The following is a 22,669-nucleotide window of genomic DNA, read 5'->3' as shown; positions in this document are numbered from 1 at the left end:
TCTGAAGTTTTTATCTCTTGCATATGAACAGACACTAATGAATGAAGATATTTTGCCTTGTTGCTTTTAAATTAAAAATTGGAAACAATTTACATGTTCATCAGTAGGAAATAAAGTGCAGCGCTTAGTAAAATTTATGCAATTATTTGGAAAAAAAAGACTTCTATATGTGGAATTGGAAAACAGTCTTCAAGATATCCTTGCTAAAATAAAAAAAAAAAAATCAAAATAGAGCAACATGCCTTTTGGTTTTTTACTTTTGTTTATTTTGTAGTGCTGGGGATTGAACTCATGGACTCATAATCCCAGCTGAGCAATATGTTTAATATGTTTCCAGTTAGGTTTGTTTTTATGGTACTGGGGATTGAACCCAAGGTGCTCTACCACTGAGCTACATCCCCAGACTTCTTATATTTTATTCTGAGACAGGATCTCACTAAGTTGTTGAGGCTGGCCTTGAACTTGTGATCCTCCTGCCTCACCTTCCTGAGTTGATGGGAGTATAGGTCTGTGCCACCATATCCAGCTCCAATTATGGTTTTGTTAGCAACAAAAAATCATTCATACATATATAGGCTTATATATGTGTAAAACATTTCTTGGGGGAAAAAACAAGAAAATAGCAGGGGTTGACTCTAGGAAAGAAAATTTGGAGTCTGGGTGGGTCTTTTTTTCTAGTGCACATAATGCCTTTTCAATTTAAAACATGTATCCAAAATAATTTTAAATGCAGATTTTGGGGCCTACCTAAAGCCAAGATAATTGGAAACCTACTGAGTGGGACCAATAAATCTGCTGTTTAGATAAGCTTATCAGCCAATTCTTAACCCACACTAAAATTGGAAGCCCACTCTTTCAGTCAGCTTAGCGGGGCTGTGATCAAAAGACCTGACAAGAATAACTTAGAGGAGGAAAAGTTTATTGTTGTTGGTGTTTGTTTGCTTGTTTTGAGTAAAAGTTTATTTTGGGTCACGGTTTTAGAGGTTCAGTCCATGGACAGCCAGCTCCATAGCTGTGGGCCCAAGTGAGGCCCGACATCATGGTGGAAAGGCATGGCAGAGGAAAGCAGCAACCAGGGAGCAGAGAGCACCACTCATCAGGGACAAAATATCAATCCCGAGCACAACCCCAGTGACCTACTTCCTCCAGCCACAGCCTACCTGCCTACAGTTAGTACCCAGTCTAATCCACTGATTAGGTTCCAGCTCTTGTAATCTGATCATTTCGCCTCGGAACATTTCTACTGTCTCACATGAGCTTTTGCGGCGACACCTCATATCTAAACTGTACCCCATCCCAACATAAGAAAGAGCAAAACATTCCAGTTTCAAATATTTGTCCCGACTGACATTTCCTTTTACACGGCATTCTGGTCAACTGCTATCTATGGAGCACTTTTATTCTACTACCAAGGCTTTCAGCTCTGTCCTTTTACAAGTCAAAAACACAAGCTGGGCTCCTGTAGGCACAAGGCAGGTTGCTGTGAAGTCCCTGCCCTCAACAATCTGCCTGCCCCAGTAAGCTGCTACTCCCGCACACCAAGGGTGTCAGCGATCACAGAGCCAAGGGAAATGTGTCTTGTGACCTGTTCCAATGAAATTGCCATTGGTAATAAACAAGATGCAGAGAAAGTAAAAACAAAACTTTGACGAACTATCACTAGGAAGGACCACTCGTCAGACAGACAAGGACCACAGGTGCTAGACTTGAGTACTCAGACTCTTGGGTCACAAGTCTTCCTTACACTTTTTAAAAACACCTGTAATCCCAGTGGCTTGGGAGGCTGAGGCAGGAGGATCGTGAATTCAAAGCCAGCCTCAGCAACTTAGTGAGGCCCTAAGCAACTTAGTGAGACCCTGTTTCTAAATAAAATACAAAAAAAGGGCTGGGGATGTGGCTTAGGGGCTAAGTGCCCCTGGGTTCAATCCCTAGTACCAAAAAATATAAACCAAACCAAAAGGGATGGTGATGTACCTCAGGGTTCAAGTGCTGACTTAGAATATATGAGGCCTATGTTCAGTCACTGCAAAATAAATAAATAATAACAAAAACCAATGAAGACCCAAAGATACTTTGTTTTTATGGGGTATTTCAGCAATATTTACCATACTAGAAATCAGAATTAATTTTTAAAATATGTATTCTTTATTTTAAAATAATAATAATGAACTAGACCTGATGACACATGCCTATAATCCCAGTAACTTCAGAGGCTGAGGCAGGAGGATCACAAGTTCAAAGTCAGTCTCAGCAACTTAACAAGGCTCTGAGCAACTAGAGAGATCCTGTCTCAGAATAAAAATTTTTTTAAAGGACTAGGGATGTAGCTCAGTGTTAAAGCACTCCTGAGTTAATCCCCAGGACTAGTACCCCAAACAAATAACAACAAACAACAACAGCAAAATAATAATGAGCATACTATGTCACTATAAATAACTTTTGGGTTTTGGTGCTGGGGGTCAAACCCAGAGCTTTAATAAATAACATTTTTATGAAAAATAACTATATTTTTTAAAAAGTAAGAATAGTAGCATTGTTTTACCTTTAAATTTTTGTGGTTGTAGTTGTTATCTGCTTTAAGGAAAGGAGGGTGGATTCTCATTCTCGCTTCTGTAGATATGTCTTTGATACCACACAAACTCAGTGATTGGCCTTTTTAATAGTGGAATCTGAAACCATATAAATGAACTTTTTTGTACAATGTTATATTGCAATTCATTGAACTAGGTTACACTTTGGATGGGTCTTTAGCCGATTTATAATTTTGTAACTGAATGCTTTGGTCATTTGGAAAATACTGGTCTACTTAGTTTTGTAGATCTTCCGAGTGTTCTCAGACAAGACCTTCAAAATGACTTTGTTGTTATGTGTGTAAAAGTCACAGCTATTCCATTTACATGTGAGGTTCAGAGTAGGCAGATTCACAGACAGAAGATCAGTGGTGGCCACAGGATGAGGAGGAGTGGGAGCTGGGCAGGGACTGACAGGGGTCTCCTTGGGGTGCTGAAAATGTTCTGGAACTACAGGCAGGTGATGGCTGCACAACTTGATCAATACAGAAAACCACCACATTGTGCTTCAAAAGGGCGAATCTTACAGTACGTGGATTATGCGTCAGCTTTTTAAATTGCGCATGTCTCATTAGAAATGTGAAGGGTTTAAAGCGTTGGAAAGTAGCAAACTCTTGGAGGTGGATGTAAGTTCTCCAAGATTCTGTTTTCCTTTGGAAAGTGTGGATCTTATTGTCATTGGCCACAAACTATTTTCCTTGAAGAGGCAGCCTCCTCTTCAATACTGTGTCCGCCATGCCTCGACACGGTGTTCCATGGAAAAAGGAGATGGGCTTTCAGCTGGGCCTCATGTCTGCCTTTCTTTAAGACAAACGTTACACTTCCATCTGCAGCAGACACGTCGCATGCTTCCCATCTTGCCCTCCACATTGTCAAGAAGACATGGGCTCCAGGTGAAGCCGTAATGACTTTTACTCCTTCATGGAGGCTATCCGGAAGCGGGTCTGGCTATGGTGAGACCAAGGGCACATGGCGGTGAAGAATGCCATGCCACTAGCACCTCTTGGTGTCACTGCTTTGACTTGAGCTCAGGCACCAGCACTTTTACCCCCTATTTTTGCACCGTCAAGGTGAACATGAACACACTGCTCCAAAATCAACCATGAGTGAATAAAGTTGGTAAGCACGCACTCCGAGGGTTTCTGTACCACTGTGTTGATTTCCAGGTTTGCACATAAAAGACTAGTTGCTGCTGGGACCAGTTGAACACAAGACACGCAGTAAGTCCCGCTGTACCTATTGATTTGGTCATTTGTAAGACAACAGTGTAGTTCTGTTGCAGTTCGACCTTCAAATTCATAGCCAAATCTTCGACTTGACAAGCTACTGCACCACTCGAGAGTGGCACCGCTGTGGCTTTCTTTTGCTGACTTTCCACCCAGCAGGCATTCAGCAGTGTCAGCTGTGCCAGCTTGGGTGCCTGTTGCGCCCCGAGCTCTTCAGCGCAGTAGCTTATCCTGGGCAGCACTTCAATGGCTCTTTCATTTCTGCTTTGAAAAACTGCTAATGATCAATTTTTGGCTTTTAACAAGCTCATCACATCTACATTTAAAATATTCAATTCCTTTTTTCCTCAAACCCTGAATGATTCCTCTCAAAATGATATCACAATTTAAGAAGTATCAGAAAGGTGAAATTTTTACATCATAAAGCCAAGAAAAAATACCTTTTGAATCGTATTTGTATTTTTTAGTATGCTTTTTCTCTCTTATATGAAGTGAAAACTCCAATATATTAGTTTCATCTTTTTCAGCATCTTTAGTCTTAGTGCAGCTGTGGGCTAAAAGAGAGTCTAATCACCCTTTATAAAGCTGTGATCCACCTGGCACAGTGGCACATGCCTGTAGTCCCCAGTTACTTGGAAGCTGAAGCAGGAAAATCACACACCTCTGGGTTCAATCCCCAGTATCAAAAAACAAAAAACAAAAACAAAAAAAAAAAAAAACAACCTATGTATGATCCATTCTTAAGTATAATAAAAATGAATACATTTAAAAATATTGAATTCTAAAACTACAGTTGGAGCATAGTTTAAAAACTTGTAAACTATCTTGCAAAATAATCCAACAGTATGCCTACCTCTTGTTTTTCTACATAGGAAAACTTAAGGATATCACAATAATTGGATGCTAATGAGGTAACATAAGTTACAGTAGGTATCATAAAGATAACTGGCAAAGGCACAACAGAAGTACCGAGAACAAACTGAGCCCCTAAAAATTCAGCATGCTGCAGGGCACCGTGCTGCACCCCTGTAATTCCAGCAGCTTGGGAGGATGAAGCAGGAGGATTTTAAGTTCCAGGCCAGCCTTGGTAATTTAGCAAGATCCTGTCTCAAAATAAAGAACAGATAGGGCCACTGATGTAGATCAGTGACAGAGAGCCCCCAAGGCCAAACACACCCAAAAATAAATCCAGCTCAGCATAACTAAACCTACTACTACCTTAGAAAATTGTAGGAAACACAAATATGCATAGTGCAGACATTTGAAGACATGTGGCAAAAGCCGCGGCTCCTGAGGGGGTGCAGCAGCAGCATGCACTCTGTGTCTTGGTGGCTTTGGGTTCACCAATGACCCTTTGGGGCCAAATCTGGGAGCACTTGGAGGAAGGAAGGACTGTATAGAGGGAAAAGAGGGGTGGGAGGGGTGGGGGGGAAGGGAAAAAAGTAACAGAATGAATCAAACAACATTGCCCTATGTAAATTTATGATTTTTAATTAAAATAAATAAATTTTTTAAAAAAAAGGAGCATCTGCAGCACATTTCGGCCTGGGAACAGAGAAGAATCCTTCAGAGCTGGAAGAAAAGGCGCCGAGGGACTGGAAGTAAAGCGAGAAGGTGTTAATGGACTGAATTGGCCTGTGTTTGCCTACAGTGATCAGCCCAGAGCCCAGCACAGGGACCAACACAGCATTTGAAGATGAATTAGCAGTGAGAGCTGAGAAGGGTACTCAGGCGCATCTATGGGGGTAGCTTCAGAAGACTGCAGAGAGAGGGGTAGGAATGGCAGGAGGCAGGGAGTGCAGGAACTCAGCAGCCCGGGGAAATACAGAGAAATGAGAGACTGAGAAGCACAGAAGGAACAGGGGAGACCTTCAAGGGGAGACCTGTGTTTTTAAGAGAAGAAAAGAAAGATTTAGTGGAGAGAGCTGGAAGATGGAGGAGAAGAGGAAGGGACACAGGACACCTAAAGATGGGGAGAGGTGAGCAGTAGGGAAAGGAGACTCTTCCCTCTGGAGGCAGAAGAAGAGGCAGGGCAGAGGCCAGGGATGTTCACAGCCAGAAAGAAGGGAAGCTGTGGAGTCCACCACTGAAAAGTTTAGTTTCTGCAAAATGGGAGATAAGGTTTGAAGATTCACAGTGAGAAGTAGAGGAAATAGATAATAAAATGTGGTGAAGGCAAAGGCAGGAAGCCAGTAAGGCCAGTCTGGTTCACTAGTGTGCCAAGCCATCATATATTAGGACACTGTCCACCATGTTCTGCAGTCTGACTGTAGGCAGGAGGAAGGGGATAGCTACTCAGGTGAGACGCTAAAGGGCTAAGGGGCATTTTCAGGTGTTGTGCTTATTGAAGGTTTCGATCCTGCAGTTCAGACAGCAGACAAGTACAGCCTGCAAGGGACTAGTGGATGAATGGGAAGAGACTGGTGGTAGGAGGCCCTGGTTAGGGCTGTGTGTTAGTCGACTTTCTGTTACTATGACACAATACCCGAGAAAATCAATTTAAAGAGAGATGTGTTCATTTTGGCTCGTGGTTTCAGAGGTTCCAGTGCATGGCTCCTTGGCCACTTTGGCCCCAAGTCAAGGCAGAGTATCATGGCAGGAATCCATGGTGGAGCAAAGCTGCTCACCTCTTGGAAATCAGGAAGCAGAGGGGGAGACAGAGGGGAAAGGTTCCTATAACCCCTTGGAGGGCATGCCCTCTGGGACCTCGCTTCCTTCCACTGGGTGCTGCCTCCTCATGTTTCCACCACCTCCTAATAGCAAGCAGCTAGTTTACACGAGGGATTTTGGGGAACGCTCCAAATCCAAATCATAACTGGCAGAGGACAGAGTCAAGACTCAGTGATTATAAATAAAGTGACACCTTAAGAAGATAGGGAGGCTTCCTTCAAGAAAGAAGGATGATGTCAGAGTGGTAATGGTCCTGAGGAGGGGCAGCTGTCCAGTGGTCATGGCAGGAAGAAGAGAGGGCCAGGTGTGCAAAGTGCCAGTGAGCCACAGTCAATCCTGGAGTAGTTCTCCAGTACAGTGCCTGAGGGTCGAAGAATTTACTCCTGTTTTTAAAATATACTTAAGACACTGTATAGAGAAATAGGAAATAGTTTGGTTTATTGTTATAGTTTGGATGTGAGGCAATGCAAGAAGGTTTGGAGGAGAAAGGACTGGGTTGTGAGGGTCTTAACCCAATCCATCAATTAATTCCCTGATGGGCTTAACTGAGTGGTAACTGAAATGGTAGGTGTGGCTGGAGGAGGTGGGAATTGGGGCATGGCTTTGGGTATATATGTGTATTTGGCAAGTACAGATTCTCTCTCTCTGCTTTCTGGTCCCATGTGAGCTGCTTCCCTCCACCACAGTCTTCAGCCATGATGTCCTGCCTCATCTTGAGCCCTGAGGAATGAAGCCTGCTATCTATGAATTGAGACCTCTGAAATCATGAGCCCTTAAATAAACTTTTGCCCCTCTATAGTTGATTTGGTCTGGTTTTTGAGTCATGGCAGCCAAAAAGCTGACTAAATCATAAATTGGTACCAAGAAGTGGGGCCATTGCTGGGACTAACCTGACCATGTGGCTCATAAGGTTTTGGAGCATTTTGGAATTGGTGGAAGGAACTTTGAGATGCTCAGCAGTGCAAAACGATGGCAAGTGACACCTACTACTTTGTCTTTCTCCTCCTTTACCACCCTCCCCTGAATGATCATCTCAGCCTAAATTCTTAGGCTTACCCACTTAAAAACAAACAAACAAACAAACAAACTTTTTGGGTTCTTTATTACTGAGATGTAATGCATGTACTATGCCAATATGTTCAGGAAAAAGGTAGTAGAAGTTGACATTATGTGAAATATATTTTTCAGTTTATAAGTTAAATATTCAGGGGCTGGGAAGATAGCTCAGTCGGTAGAGTGCTTGCCTTGTAAGCACAAGGCCCTGGGTTCGATCCCCAGCACCAAAAAAAAAAAAAAAATTAAATATTCATATTTGCTATGTTAATAAACTATTGATCTAGGGCTATAGCTCAGGGATAGAGCACTTGCCTAGCAAGCAAGTGCCCCAGGGTTTGATCGCCAGAACCACAATAAATAGAAATAAACAAATTTTATAAAACTAACTATATAAATCATCAGAAAATATCAGCAGTATATTTTGTTTTATTTTTTGTGGTGCTGAGAATTGAACTCAGGGCCTTGTGCACGTGAGGCAAGCGCTCTACCAACTGAGTTATACCCTCAGCCCCAGCATTTTATTTTTATAATTACAGTGGTGAAAGATAACACACTTGACCAATAAGAGGACACAGGGAAAGATTATAAAATGCTGTAACATTTCACTCTGAAGTGTGATGTCATCTACGAGCAGATTTATCCATCTACACAAAAGCTGTTAACAGAGGCCAGGTCAAGACCATTGCTGCCTATAACTGACCAGTGGGTTTGCAGCTGAGAACTCAGAAGGAAAGGACTCCGAAGAAAGGGCACAGCGCTCCAGCCACTAGGATGCTGCTGACATGCAGGATGTTAGGTGGATGATACTGTCTATATTCTGGCAAAAATAATTATGATCAAATAGTAAGGCATGCATATCATTAAGGCAAGTAATGACTGAAATAGTAACCTATTTTATTTTAACTATTATGTAACAGTCACTGTATTAGCCCTTATTTTAAAAAGTATTTTTTTAGTTGTTGATGGACCTGTATTTATATGTGGTGCTGAGACTCGAACCCAGTGCCTCACACATGCTAGGCATGCTAGAGGCAAGCATTCTACGACTGAGTCATGACCCCAGTCCCACTATAATAACTCTTATTATTTAACTGTAGCATCTATTTTTATATACTGTCATATAGTATATGTTACATGTGATATATGAAATAATTACATGTGACATTACATTTGTAACAATATATATAACAAAACTATACTGTAATATTACAATATAATAAGGTTTTCAAAGGGCCATATTTATGTTCTTCTTGATTGATGTTGAATCTAGATTATTATGCATGTCTGTAAACTTTCAGAATCCCAGTTATTTGATAAAACACAGGAAACTTAAGCTGCTGACATTTTTCATTGATGCTACAAATGAGTTGTAATTATATATTTGTGCAGTTACAATGACATACCAGATTGTGGTCATGTGTGCCCTCATGGTTCAGTCATAAAGAAGAATAATATGGCATTTGCAGATAAATGGATGGAATTGGAGAATATCATTCTAAGTGAAATAAGCCAATCCCCAAAAAACCAAAGGCTGAATGTTTTCCCTGATAAGTGAATGTGATATATAATGGGGGTGGGGGGGTGGGGGTGAGAGAAGAATGGAGGAACTTTAGATTACGTAGAGGGAGATGAGGGGAGGGGATATGAAAAATGGTGCAATGAGACAGACATCATTACCTATGTACATGTATGTTTATACAAATGGTATGAATCTACATTGTGCACAACCATAGAAATGAAAAGATGTATCCCATTTGTGTACAGTGAATCAAAATGTAGTCTGTAAAAATAAAAAAAAAAAAAATTAAAAAAAAAGAACTCAGCCATGAATGAAGTGGAAGTCTAGGGAGAGACCAGATGGCAGAAGCCACACAGCACATGACCTGTGCCCTTCGGGCTGCTACCAGCCACCCTGCACCCAGCCAGCATACTCTCCAGGGATGGGAGTGAGGCCTCGGTGTCAAGGAAGTAAACTCTGCTCTGTGCTCGGACTAGACCATCATCTGCCAGGAAGCAGATAGTATGAGATTCCACAGATGTCACTGGAAACCTAGGACTGGTGGACCTCCATCAGCAAGAAGCTCAGAGGATCTCAAATTGGCATCTAGGAACACGGTGACCGAGTTTTGAGGGTGTGTAGATGAGGGTTAAAATCTGGTTTGAGGGCTGTGGGTGCAGCTCAGAGGTAGAGCACAGGCTAAACAAGAGGCCCTGGGCCTCCGTTATAAAGTGGTAGCTCCACATGCCTTCCAAGAAATGACCGGTTTATTAAACAATGGGGAGTCCTGAGAAGTGAGTGCCTGATGGTCTGAAGCAGAACATCTTGACTTCCCCAGCTCTGTCACAGCAAGGGGACAGAGCCTGGCCCACAGGATGGGATAGAATACAAACTTAATGGAACAAAACTGAGAAGGCACTTACCTGGAGCACCTCCCTGGCTCCCACCCCTGAGTCCTCAGTGGGGACCTCAGGCACCTACTCAACCGAGGACTGAGGTAGGATAAAAGGCATGAGGACAGGAGGAGACATATGGGATGAAATGAGAGCATCCATGATTTAAAGTCCACTTTTATGTAATATAAAACTCCAGATTTAGATTTCAATTCCACATATTTTGTTCACAAATAACACTTAAATCAATTATCAGACCTTATCTGTAGATAAGGTCTTATCCGTAAATAATTTCTCTCCTGACTTAGACCTAAAACAAAACAAAAAACAGACAAACAAACAAAAAAGCAAGTCTAGGACACATCAGTCAGGAGGCGGAAGCGTGGCGGGGGCGGGAAGGTTGTAGTTCGGCACCTTGAGCAGGCTTGCCTGTCTCTAGGTGGTGTGTTCTACCTTGACAGCTGCGATCAGCAGCGAGGCCTGCCCAGCGCCCTCGCGTCCTGGGTAACTGTAAAGTGCTCATCAGTTGCCTCTGAATATAATTGAAACAGAAAACAGGAAGATGGCAGCAAATCCTTCAGGACAAGCATTGCCCTCTCCAGACCTGCACTTAATAAGGACTTCCGGGATCACGCAGAGCAGCAGCATATCGCAGCCCAGCAGAAGGCAGCTTTGCAGCACGCTCACGCACATTCATCTGGATACTTCATAACTCAGGACTCTGCATTTGGGAATCTTATTCTTCCTGTTTTACCTCGCCTTGACCCAGAATGAACAAAACATCTGTGATGAAAATGACTTCGTGATGCCAAATGCCAAAGCTACTCTCATTCAATGCTGTACACACTGTGACATTCAGAATTTTGGTGAACTTACATTTTTTTTGCTTCCTTAAAAGAAAAGGAATATGTAAGTGAGAGCAAAAAGCAGGTGGGGGGACTAGGATGATGAGAGCTTCAGAAGCTGTATCGTCTCAAAATTCGATTATGCTGCCTGTGACTTTATCTTTTTTGTAATGCCATTTGATTTTTAGCTCTAAATCAGACTGAATTAGATAGTTACGTAAAATCAGCCCCTAACAACTGACTATGTTATGTCCACGATAGCCTTCCAGAAACCATTTGTAGTATTTAACTTTAAAGGAATGAGGGTGCTTTTGAAAAATATAAATGCATAGGATTAAATAAGTTAGGTTTGTATTTGTAGTCCACAGCATTGATGTCATGTAGTATACAGCTTTCAAGTTTACAGATAAGATTATCATCCAGAAATACTCTTTGTAAATGCATAATTATTCTCATATTATTTTAAAAGAAAAACCAAGATAAAACTAAATTACCAAACATCTTTTATAACTATATTCCATTATAAATGATGTGACAGTGCTATTCAAAACAATTGTAAAGAATGTGGTGGCTTAAACATTTGTACATGCTCTTATTTAGTGTCACTACATAAATGGTATGTCTATGTGGTTTCATTGTTCATATTTTATCTGATTAAAAACAAAATAAAAAAAAAAAAAAAGCAAGTCTAGGATGGTTTGCTCAATAAATAGATTTTCCTGTGATTTCTATTTTTAGGATCTGACGACTGCATCTCCGTGTCACAATCTCCATAGAACTCTTGATGAAACACAAATGTCATCCTGTTTAAATTCACAGAGCACAATGATGGAGGCCCGGTGTGAGGAAACGAATAGAGATGTAATGATTCAGCCTGTCACATGACCACACCATGGAGGCCGCTCGGATCACGTCTACGACCACAGATCTGACATGTACAATCGGCCCTCACTCGGGGGACTGGCAGGTCCTGGCCGACACCACACTCTGCCGTCCCCAGAGGCGCGCATCTTGTGTTCTCTTAATAAAACCAGTGTGCACCTCGTTGTGACCCGTCCTTTAAGCTCCTTTCTGATGAGATCAGGGCCCTCTCAGGCTGAGTTGAGGCCCACCTCCCTTTCAGGGCCTCTTTAGGACCCCTGTCCCAGTGACAACTCAGATGACACACACCAGGAAAGAATTCAAAAGTCCAGTCACCCATTTGAATTCTACAAGCAAGAAATACGGCAAAATCTGCTAATAATCTTTTATTGTCTGTTGATGTACGGCTGAAGCGCCTGTTCTGAGCAAGTCAGGGGTTGGGAAGGCAGCGACCTGCGAGGCTTCCTCGTCTTGCCCTCCTTGTTCTAGGGCCGAAATCTGGCCCTCAGTGTAACAGAAGGTGGTTCCAGCAAGGCACTGGGGGGCCGGGTTCTGCATTTGTGCACAAATCCTCTATTCTTTCCAAAAGACCCCTGGGATCAGTAAAATGTTGTTCCTAAGAGAAGAAGATTTGGAACTGAAGAGAAGCACAGAGGAGCCTCAGAGCTTCCTGCTGTAAGGCCCCCCAAAAAGGAAACCCCAACTCTGTCCCATGGATGGATGGCAACCCCAATCAACCGCAGGAGGCGTCACTTGATGCAAACCGCAAGAGGTGTTTATTCCAGCGCGCTGGGACCCAACTCGAGGAGTCGAGTCCCTAGCAGAAAATCTTGTAGGTTTATAAAGGCAGAAACCACACATCGGGAGGGGTCACACATGAAAGGGGGAAAAGGGGGAACAAGGCTGCCAGGAAGTTTCAAAGGGGGTCTGGGTTTGCTGACAACATGTTTCACAATGTTTTACAACAGGCTGTAGATTCTGGTCAATAGTTTCTGGTAATCCTACTGTTTGAGCACTATTTAGTCATCTAGCCCAATTTACTCTTTTACCCTCTGTTTGGGGCTATTTCCTGGAACAGCTTTTAGGGGCTTTTGCTCCCATCACTGGGAGGGTGACCTCAGGGAGTTAAGATAACCAGGAGGGTGACATCAGAGAGTTAAGACAATGGGCAGGAGACCTTAGGGAGTTGAGATAAAAAAATGTTCATTCTTTAGAACAGCTTACAGCTTAAAAATGTTCACTCTTTAAAACAGCTTAAAAAAATGTTCATTCTTTCATTTCCCCATTTTCTTTTCGGAAAGTTCTAATCATGGAACTTCTGTCTCTACATATTCTTCCCCCAAATTGTTTCCTTGGCGGAGGGACTGATATTGTTGCCTGAGCATTAGCACCTGTACAGCATTTACTCTTTCCCTGATGAAGGTAACTAGGCGATTTCAGGCAGGCAAGAGCCGAGGGGGCGGGCCACCAATTAGCAGCCCCTTGTTTGCAGTCCTTGGTAAACAGTCCTTGATAAAGGCAGGTAAATTTGGTAATCAATGGGCTCCGGAGATCCTTGACATTCCATTCTTCCAGGGGCAGTCTCCAACTTCCAGAGGCAGATGATTTTATGGCCATTTCCTCGATTTGACCCGATCCCCTATTTCTACACTAACTACCTGTTTCCAATTCTGGCTTTATTTTCCCCTCTAATCTCAGGAACTCCATGCTGCTGGGGAAGGAGGTCGATGACCGCTCTAGCTTCTTCGAGCTGGAAGTGGGTGGCGTGGGGCAAGCAGCTTGGAGTTCCTTTTCTAAAAATCGGGTCAATCAAGGGGTCCCAGGAAGAAGCCTGGTTGGGGAAGAGCAGTTTGTAAAGTCATCTGGGGGTGGCTGCTTCTATGATAGAAGAACAAAAAGACATGAGTACTGAAATGAGATTAGCACAAAGTAAATGTTGCAGCATCTGAAACATGCCACTGAGTATCATGAAAATGACAGAAGTTAATCTCTCACCAGGAGGTGGAAGAACTGAGAAATTGTTCCCATAACTAGGCCTAGCAAAGGCTGGGGAGAACAAGGCCTTTATTTGGGGACTTTAACATTGTCATAGATGTCCCCAGAAAATATAGTTAAGCTACTTAATGTCATCTGATTTTGTAAAATATCCCTTTATTGGTATAACCTGTGTTTAGTAGAGATCTCTATACTTCTGTTACTTAGGAATAGATAATCATACTAGCAAACATAGATTAAGTCTACCTGTGTAGCTTAGGAAGGTCTTAAACTGACTAAAAACTTCTGACTCTGGCAGTTTCTCTTGATAGTTATCAGGCACATTTGCTGAAGAATCTTTCTTTCATTTGTAGCTTCCAGCCTTTATTCTAGTGGGCTAATATAAGTGTACATCTTAAGTTACATTTAATTATTATTTCCTTTAAATGCCCAAGAATGGCTATATTTTGGTTTTAACTGTTTTGCTGGGTATCTAAGATCAAGCTGGTCAAATTGACCTGGTTTCTGTCTTGTTAAAGAGTCAGCTGAGTTCCCACAGGGGTTACTCATACAGAACTTAAGAGCGGCTCCTTAGCTCCACCAGTGACTTTGATTAGGCAGGGTCTCTTGATGAGGTGACTTCCTTTAGAAACATCAAGGGATGTTTCCCCTTTTCCATGACCCTCCTCTGCAGCAGATGCACTGGATAATTTTTCATCCTCTAGTCTCAACAATCTCCTTGATCAGGAGGTTGTGTGACCCAGAGTTGCAACGCTCCTTAGAGAAGTTCTCTTATTCCCTGGGTTCAGGCTAACGTTGAGGGCAAGACCCAAATATGGACTTTTCTTGACCTCTGTATTTAACTCCAATTTCTAAGTTTGATCTTAATTATCCAGCAAGCCAGTCTCACCAGTCATAAATTAAGAGTAATGGGCTTTAACTTTAATGTCCATAACTTTACAGTTATTTACCCTTTTATCTAACTGGAGTCTGCATTAGTACTGGAAGTTACCACTATCTATTCTATAGGTGATGGCTTATTATCACAAGTTACCTAGGTTGTTTGTTCTTGGAGCAGCTACTTCTGCAAAACATTAACAGGTAACAGTTTTACAAAATGAAATTAGCAAGAGTAAAAATATATTCAGCTTGTATAATAGCTATCTTGAATTTTGATTGAGAACTACATTTTATCCCCTATTTGAGATCACAGTACTTTTACAACAAGAACCAATCTTTTGACTATAACTTTAAATAAGCTGAAGTCTGGCTTATTTTGGAGTCACTCTAACATGCAGTGAGATGGGAGGCAGAGCCTTATCTCAGGTAAGGCAGGGCTCTTTACAGATCTTAAGTGTTCTAATTCTGATGTTGATCTTTGCTTCTTTTCCTTAAATACCATTAAGTAGTTTACATATACTGTTTCCTGAGTTTATATAAACTTTATAATTAACACAATTTAACATAGTATCTAAAACATGAATCAAAGAAAGGCTGAGAGAGCTTTTAACTTTCCTTTTGTGTGATTAAGTGGCAAAATGTTTTCATGTTTCTTTCATATTTCACAATATTAACCTTTAAACAAATCAGACTCTAATGTTTAGAAATACATTTACACTTGAAATTCTTTATCTCAGTGTAAAAAGTAACAAATTTTACACATACCCTATTGATAGCAGGTCCTATAATAGAACATTAAATGATAGAAATAAATCCCCAATAAAATTTACTCTTTATAAGTTAAAGATTACCATTACAGACAAGTTTAATCTGGAGGATAGCAGAGCTTAATAAATTCCTTGCTTTAAAAACTTGTGGTCCTGAAAAATATGAACACATTTAATATACAACTAGTGACCATTTCACAATTACCTTGACACTTTTATTTTACCAAATTTAGTTTTTAAAGAAAAATTTAGACTCTGTAACATAGTACAATAATCTAGCAGTTGTTTAACCATAATTGTATAAACCCCAATTTTTAAGACTGATTGTTCTAAAGAATAAAACTTAATAGACACAAAGTCAAGAGTAAATTAGTGTTTCAAATCCTTGTCATTTTACCATGTCATTCTACCATATAGATTAAACTTTGGTTTATATCAGAACATTAGTATTTCACCTTAGGAAAAACCTTCAATAGTTTTAGCTGTCTCACATACATATAACCAACTTAGTTACACACAAACTTGTTGAAACTTGCCCTTTACTTACACAGACTTTCTTAGCACTTACTTAGACCCTCATGTATTTCATCACACAAGCACTTTCTTACCCAGAAACATTTCCTTTTTCCTTTTACTAAATATATTTCCATACCCAGAACCTTTTATTTTCTCTTTCCTATTCGTTGTCCCCTTTTTGTTCACATTCTGAAACAACTCTTATGAAATTTCTGAATTTAGATAAATTACTCTATTTTAATAAGATTAAATATTCTGTTGTTTATAGTACTCTAATTGAAACACAGTTGAAACTTTTGGGACCCTTTGTATATAGAATTGCACTTGTTAGGACATAACTCTTAGTAACCTTGTTTTTAGTTTAGTGATGACACAAAGCAAGTTTAAACCCTTTTATTTACCAACCTATGAAAACACCAATAATGTTTAAGTATGATACCCCATGGAATTTAATGAGTTAAAAGTACTCGATGTTATTTAACAATTAGCATTTTAACTTTGTAAATTAATCAGATGTCTCTACAAACACATTAGAGTAATCCCATACATGTTAACTCTAATTCACTTATTCTGTAAAAAAAAAACCAAGATATCAGACAAGTGTCCTGAACAGTATTTGCTGTCTCTTCCCTGTTGAAGAAAAGTCCTAGAAACAATTGATATTAGACATTTTATTAACATCAATATTTTATTAGCTTGACCACCTAGAGACTTGCAAGTTATTTTCAAAGACATTTTACTCTTATTAGTTTACCCAATTTGAATCTTTTTAAATCACGTGAATTACAAGTATCTGGATCCATTTTTAAATCTTAATTTTAGGAGCGCTCAGTTTTGATACAGACAAAACATGACATCAGACAGCACAACATACAAATAACACAAAATCAAGCCCTTGTAACTTTATAGGTGAATCTCCATAGCAGTGTAACAGATGTTCAAAAACTCTAGTTGAATAAAAAGTAGAACTGATCAAAAAATCATGAGCTCAAAAAAACATATAATTAAAAATATAGCATTTACTTTGCTGGAGTTTTAAAGACTCTTTTTACCTTTTCTTTCCTTGGCTTTGAGACTGGTCTCCTACTGAGCCTTTAGGCTTCTTTTATTTATATTTCAATGTAAGCCTGGACTGAGATCTGGAAGGATCTAACAGGTTTTAACAGAAACTCTATGGCTAAGGCATTTTAGCCATCTCATCCGGACAGGTTGGATGTTAATATTATGAGACCTAATTTTTCATTACTTTTGAGACTGAAGCTACTTTGCTAAGTTACCCTTCAGGGCTGTCGGGAGGGGGAGTCCAGAGAAGGAACCTTTGGGGTCCACCCGAGAGTAGCCCGGGCCGAGAACCCCCCAGTTGTTCCAACCCTTCCTCCACCTCCGCCACAAACACACAACAGAACCAGAACCAGATACAGACGGGCGCCAATCTCTGATCCACCAATTGAACCCCATCAGCGCCCTTACCGATGGAGACTACCAGGCGTCCCTGGCTCTCCTTCCACCCTTAGGGCGTCCCCCAGGGCTGCAACCTGTGGCCCCCCAGGCACGTCTGCCGGCCACTGTGTGGCCACTCTCACGAGTCACCGAACGGCTGCCACCGAAACCGAAAGCGCGCTCACAGAACCAGACCAACTAACAAAACACAAGACAAAGACAGACAACTTCGGGGTACCCCTTCTTACCTCCAAGGTCGACTCCGCGGATGAGGGGGGGCCATCTTATCCCGGGCGAGCCCCCAAATGTAAGGCCCCCCAAAAAGGAAACCCCAACTCTGTCCCATGGATGGATGGCAACCCCAATCAACCGCAGGAGGCGTCACTTGATGCAAACCGCAAGAGGTGTTTATTCCAGCGCGCTGGGACCCAACTCGAGGAGTCGAGTCCCTAGCAGAAAATCTTGTAGGTTTATAAAGGCAGAAACCACACATCGGGAGGGGTCACACATGAAAGGGGGAAAAGGGGGAACAAGGCTGCCAGGAAGTTTCAAAGGGGGTCTGGGTTTGCTGACAACATGTTTCACAATGTTTTACAACAGGCTGTAGATTCTGGTCAATAGTTTCTGGTAATCCTACTGTTTGAGCACTATTTAGTCATCTAGCCCAATTTACTCTTTTACCCTCTGTTTGGGGCTATTTCCTGGAACAGCTTTTAGGGGCTTTTGCTCCCATCACTGGGAGGGTGACCTCAGGGAGTTAAGATAACCAGGAGGGTGACATCAGAGAGTTAAGACAATGGGCAGGAGACCTTAGGGAGTTGAGATAAAAAAATGTTCATTCTTTAGAACAGCTTACAGCTTAAAAATGTTCACTCTTTAAAACAGCTTAAAAAAATGTTCATTCTTTCACTGCCACAGCAGAAGGTCCCTAAAGTAGCTGCTTCTCTCTGCGGCTGTCCTGTATTTGCTTCCTCTTGCGGAGCTGCCTCTGCAGCTGGAACTTGTTGGTGAAGAACATCTGTCTCCAGCCTATGTCCTGTGCCAGGGCCCTCATGTCGGAAGTGATGGTGTCACAGGAGGATTGCACTATCTGCTCCCACAGCATGTCAGACGTGCACAGCTGCAGGTGGAAAGAGCAGAGGTGGGTGATAGCACACGTGGGCTCAGGGAAGTCATTCACTCACCCACGTGGTCACCACCAAACTCCTGCTGCCTGCGACACACTGTACCAAAGGCTTCGAGTGCAGGAAGGTGTGCCAGACACAGGTTCTGCCTCAAGAGACCTCCTCTTGCTGGGTGCGGTATTCCCAGTGATTTGGGAGGCTGAGGCAGGAGGATCACAAGTTCAAGGCCAACCTCAGCAACAAAGCAAGACCCTGTCTCCAAAATACAAAAAGGAGCCAGGCCCAGTGACACACACCTGTAACAACAGTGACTTGGGAGGTTGAGACAGGAGGATCGCTAAGTTCAAGACCAGCCTCAGCAACTTGATGAGGCCCTAAGCAAGTTAGCAAGACTCAGTCTCCAAACAAAAAGCCGAAAGGGCTGGGGAAGTGGCTCAGTGGTTAAGTGCCCCGGATTCAATCTCCACTACCAAACACACACACACACAAAGACTTGCTAATGAATTAGATTGTTTGTACCAGGAAAAGAGAATTCGGGAGGAGTTTTGTGCCTTGAGCAAAATTAGTGATGACAATGACCAGGAAAAACAGGGCCCTGAGAGAGGTAGATACGATGCAAATAGGTAAGTGTGTGGGGAAATCAAGAGGTCTGGTCTGGTTTTGGACTTTTTCGGTTTTGTTTTGAGAAGCTCATTCCCTCCAAAAAGTCTCGTTTGATGTGTTAAATTAAAAATGGCTGTAATGTATCTAAGTGGGGTTACTGAACATGCAGTTAGGTTAACAGTACGGAAGGAGTCCAGGGCAGCAGCGTGGGCTGGACACAGGTCTGGAGGTGGTCAGTGTGCAATGGTCTTTAAAGCCCTGGATCAGGGGCTATCACCTCCACGTGCCTGAAGATGGAGAAGATGGTCTAAGGAAGATTCCATGACATTCCACGTGAAGCACCCAGGAAATGGCGAAGTTTTCAACAAGGGAAACTGAGAAGAAGGAAGAAAATCCGGAAAGTAATCAGAACATCAAATGCTACTGAAAAGTCGATCGAGAGGTGAGCTGAACACTGACCGCTGGGGACTGAGGGAGTGGCCCAGCGTCCAGCACGCCCAGCACCCACAGGCCCCAAGTCTGACCCCAGCACTGGGGAGAAAAACGGATCGGCATGTTTTGCGAGATGATGTACAATGGCAACTCTGACAAGAGCTCATTTCAGTGGCAGAGTGGGGATGAAGGTCTAGCTACCCGAGCTCCAGGTAGAAAGAACAGCAGAAGAGCAAGAACAGAGAACGCCAGTGAGGAATCTTGCTGGAAGAGCAGAAAGAGGGGTGAGGACTGCGCTTCCACCCCACGTTCATGGACCCCTCCAAAGGCCAGAGGAAGATAATGGTGCACAGCAACAGCCGTCCTTGTGGTACCTGCCTGGTGCAGCCTTGTCTGTGCGGGAACAAACACATTCCCATGCCTTTTCTTTTCTTTTTTTGTACTGGGGATCGAATGCAGGGTTGCTTTACTACTGAGCCACATCCCTAGGCCTTTCTGTGTATTTATTTTTATTTTGAGACACGGTCTCGTTCAGTTACTGATGCTGGTCTTGGACTTGTGATCCTCCTGCCTCAGTCTTCCAAGTAGTTGAGATTAAAGCTGTGCACCACCATCCCTGGCTACACTCCCATATTTAACTCCCTTGACAGAACTTTCCCCTATATTCTCAAAGTTCCCACACAGACAAGTTAACTAGCAAAACTATTTGAATTCCAGTCCTGCCACTTAATAAAGTAATCCTGGACATACTGAATTTAGCTGAATCTGTCTCCATAGCTGATCTTGCATTTGGCCATCTGAATGGCAGAATATAGTGATTCAAGGACATCAGTAGGGCTGGGGATGTACCTTAGTGATGGAGGACCTGTCTCACATGCCTGAGGTCCTGGCTTCTATCCCCAGTATTAGAAAAAAAAACAGCTATGGAGTGAGATTTCCCAGTCTCCGTACCTGGCTCCATTGCTTCCTGTGAACTTCACCTAAGCTCCTGTCTCCTCCTCTATAAAACCAGGACAAGAGAGCCCCTCCCCATCTGACAGAGCTGCTGTGGGAATTACAACAGAATTTATTCAGAGCTTAGTACACAGTAGACATTCAATAAACAGGAGCTAAGTTACTGTGATTATACAGAAATTAATAAACTTTTACCACTGAGAGGATTAGCAATAACACATGTAAAGTCCCTGGAATCTACACTATTAATGAGCAAGAAGAGGAGACAGAACAGCATGCTACCAGACCCATTTGACAGAAGACACTAGAAAGAAAGGCCCTGAAGGCCACTGGCTTCTAGGTGGAGATTCAGCCTTCAGCTGCTATGACTTGGAGTCCGGGTAGGTCAGGAACAGCCATCAATTCACAGGATGGAAATTAGAAGTCAAATACAAATACAGTGAGCCACAAATTTGTGGACAATGACTAATGTGACTGATTCACTCATGTCCACAGAATTTAAGACCAGGAAATATACCTTCTCTTTTTCAATTTGTCATGTAGATGAAGTACCAATTCATCTGCCTATCCTCCTTCCATCAGAGACAATCCTTTAGAACCTGTATTCGCTAGGCATGGCGATACCAAGAGAAGACTGAAGAAGACAAATACACGAAGAATTCCCGTGCTCTGTTCTAATGATGGAAGAGATCTAAAGATGGAGTAAACCAAAAAACCCAACCCTTAAAAAAAGTAAGGTAGATTCAAACAAAGGCTTGTATCAATTACAATTTTGACCCTTGTTTCAGAGAGTTCTAGAATGTCCTACTCTTGCAGATCATAGTGACTGGACTGAGGAGAACTGGACTCACCCAAGCTGTCATAAGGCATGACCCATCCCAGAAATTCCTCTGAGCTAGCAGGCCTGGCCCAGCGAGGGGAGGAGAGCAGGAGCTCACCCCTGCCCCCCACCTCCCGTCAACTGAGGGCGTGTATGTAGAAGGAGCAGCCTTGCAGCTCAAGTGGAAGGCCCCAGGCACTGCAGAGGCCATGCTGGCCCGGAGCAACTTAGGGGAAGTCAAGCTGTCCTAGGCTGTGGGATGAAGCCTGCCATTGCCCTCACCACACACTCTCTCTCTCTCACACATACACACACACACAAACCACCATTCATGGGAGCTGAGCTCTGTGCCTGCTTCTGTCCTGCTCTGCCTGACCAAACTGCAAGGCCACCTGAATCCCGGCGATTAGATGCCCCCTTTCAGCTATCTGAGGGAAAACTAATTGTTCCGATTGCTGTCCTCTACAAGGGGGCCTATCTGGCCTCTCCCGGCCTCTCTATGCAACCCCCAATCCCAAACAGCCATGCATCCCACCATCACCTACCTTCTGGGTGGGTGCACCCACCCATCCTGGCTTGTTCCGGAGGAGGAGGGAACCTACAGTGTTATCTTCACTTCCTGTACCATTACTCCCCTTTTCAACAGAGAGCAGCTAGCATCCCTTTACACTTCAAGCACTCTAAAAGTACTCAAATAAGGGGAAAGAATGGATTGCAAATAGAAGTGAATAGTGTCATGAAGCATCATTGCTTAGATCCTTTCTCAAGAGCTTTTACGTCCACATAATAAAGGTTATCGTTAAACAGTGACATCAAATCATGTAGTCAAGCAGGCCATTCATTATCCTATCCCACCTTCAACAGTCCTTCAGTGTTGAATTTCTCTACTCAGATTATGTAGTCTAAATATGAACAAGTAAAAACTCTTAGGAAATGTCTTAATATGAAACAACAAAACAGATTGCCTACACTACCTTTCAAAGATCTGAACGCCAACTCTGCTACTACTATAGATGACCTACCCATTACTAGCACAATACATTTCAGGACACCAGTGTCAGTGTATCGTGCATAACAGAGATTATGGGAAAAACTACAAGGTTTGGGGACAAAGGAAAGAATTTCAAAACAGTCAAATTTTCCACTAGAGCAACTTCATTTATGGCCCAACAGATTTCAGACTAAAAAATATTTGGTTTTATAACAGGTCTACAAAATGCCTTCATCTAAGACTCCCAAACTCTGGAGATCTTTTATCTGCCAGTTCCCATGGCAAAAAGCAAGGTATCCAGCCTGTGGCTCTAGTGACTGATCCTAAACACAATCGAGAGCTTAATGCCCTCTGGTGGTGGGTGGTGCATCAAAGTTAAAATACATGAACTATCAGATGGAAAGGAGTCCTAGGGCTTATCTAGGTAAAACCTCTCCTTCAAACGGGAAAACCAAGGTTGAGAGAGAAAAGAGTGCTGTCCAAGGCTTGTGGTGGGAGGGACTGAGAGAACCCAGCTCTCTGGCCTAGT

General features: G+C 42.5%; 1 protein-coding gene and 1 pseudogene across 3 annotated transcripts in view; one reads left to right on the top strand and one right to left on the bottom strand.

Moving 5' to 3' along the window:
- Positions 1-10,272: 10,272 nt before the first annotated feature.
- On the top strand, positions 10,273-11,414 carry LOC306657035 (annotated as a pseudogene). The gene has a single exon. The product of its transcript is annotated as an uncharacterized misc_RNA (transcript).
- A 118-nt stretch (positions 11,415-11,532) lies between these two features.
- The window catches only part of FBXO36 (F-box protein 36), a 90,255-nt gene continuing 79,118 nt past the window's right edge, over positions 11,533-22,669 (bottom strand). Inside the window, exons 4-5 of one of the 2 annotated variants that reach the window (XM_079132656.1) lie at positions 18,127-18,336; positions 11,533-12,292 (exon numbers count right to left, since the gene is read on the bottom strand). In XM_079132656.1, coding sequence (XP_078988782.1) covers positions 18,145-18,336 — 192 coding nt within the window. In that variant the 3' untranslated portion in view covers positions 11,533-12,292; positions 18,127-18,144. The remainder of the gene's footprint in view (positions 12,293-18,126; positions 18,337-22,669) is intronic. The other variant, XM_079132655.1, reaches the window with a different exon arrangement.

The sequence above is a fragment of the Sciurus vulgaris genome (genome assembly GCF_902686455.1).
Source record: "Sciurus vulgaris genome assembly, chromosome: 3".
NCBI classification, from domain to species: domain Eukaryota; kingdom Metazoa; phylum Chordata; class Mammalia; order Rodentia; family Sciuridae; genus Sciurus; species Sciurus vulgaris.
The sequence above is the reverse complement of the archived record's forward strand: the minus strand, read 5'-3'. Positions and strand labels throughout refer to the sequence as shown.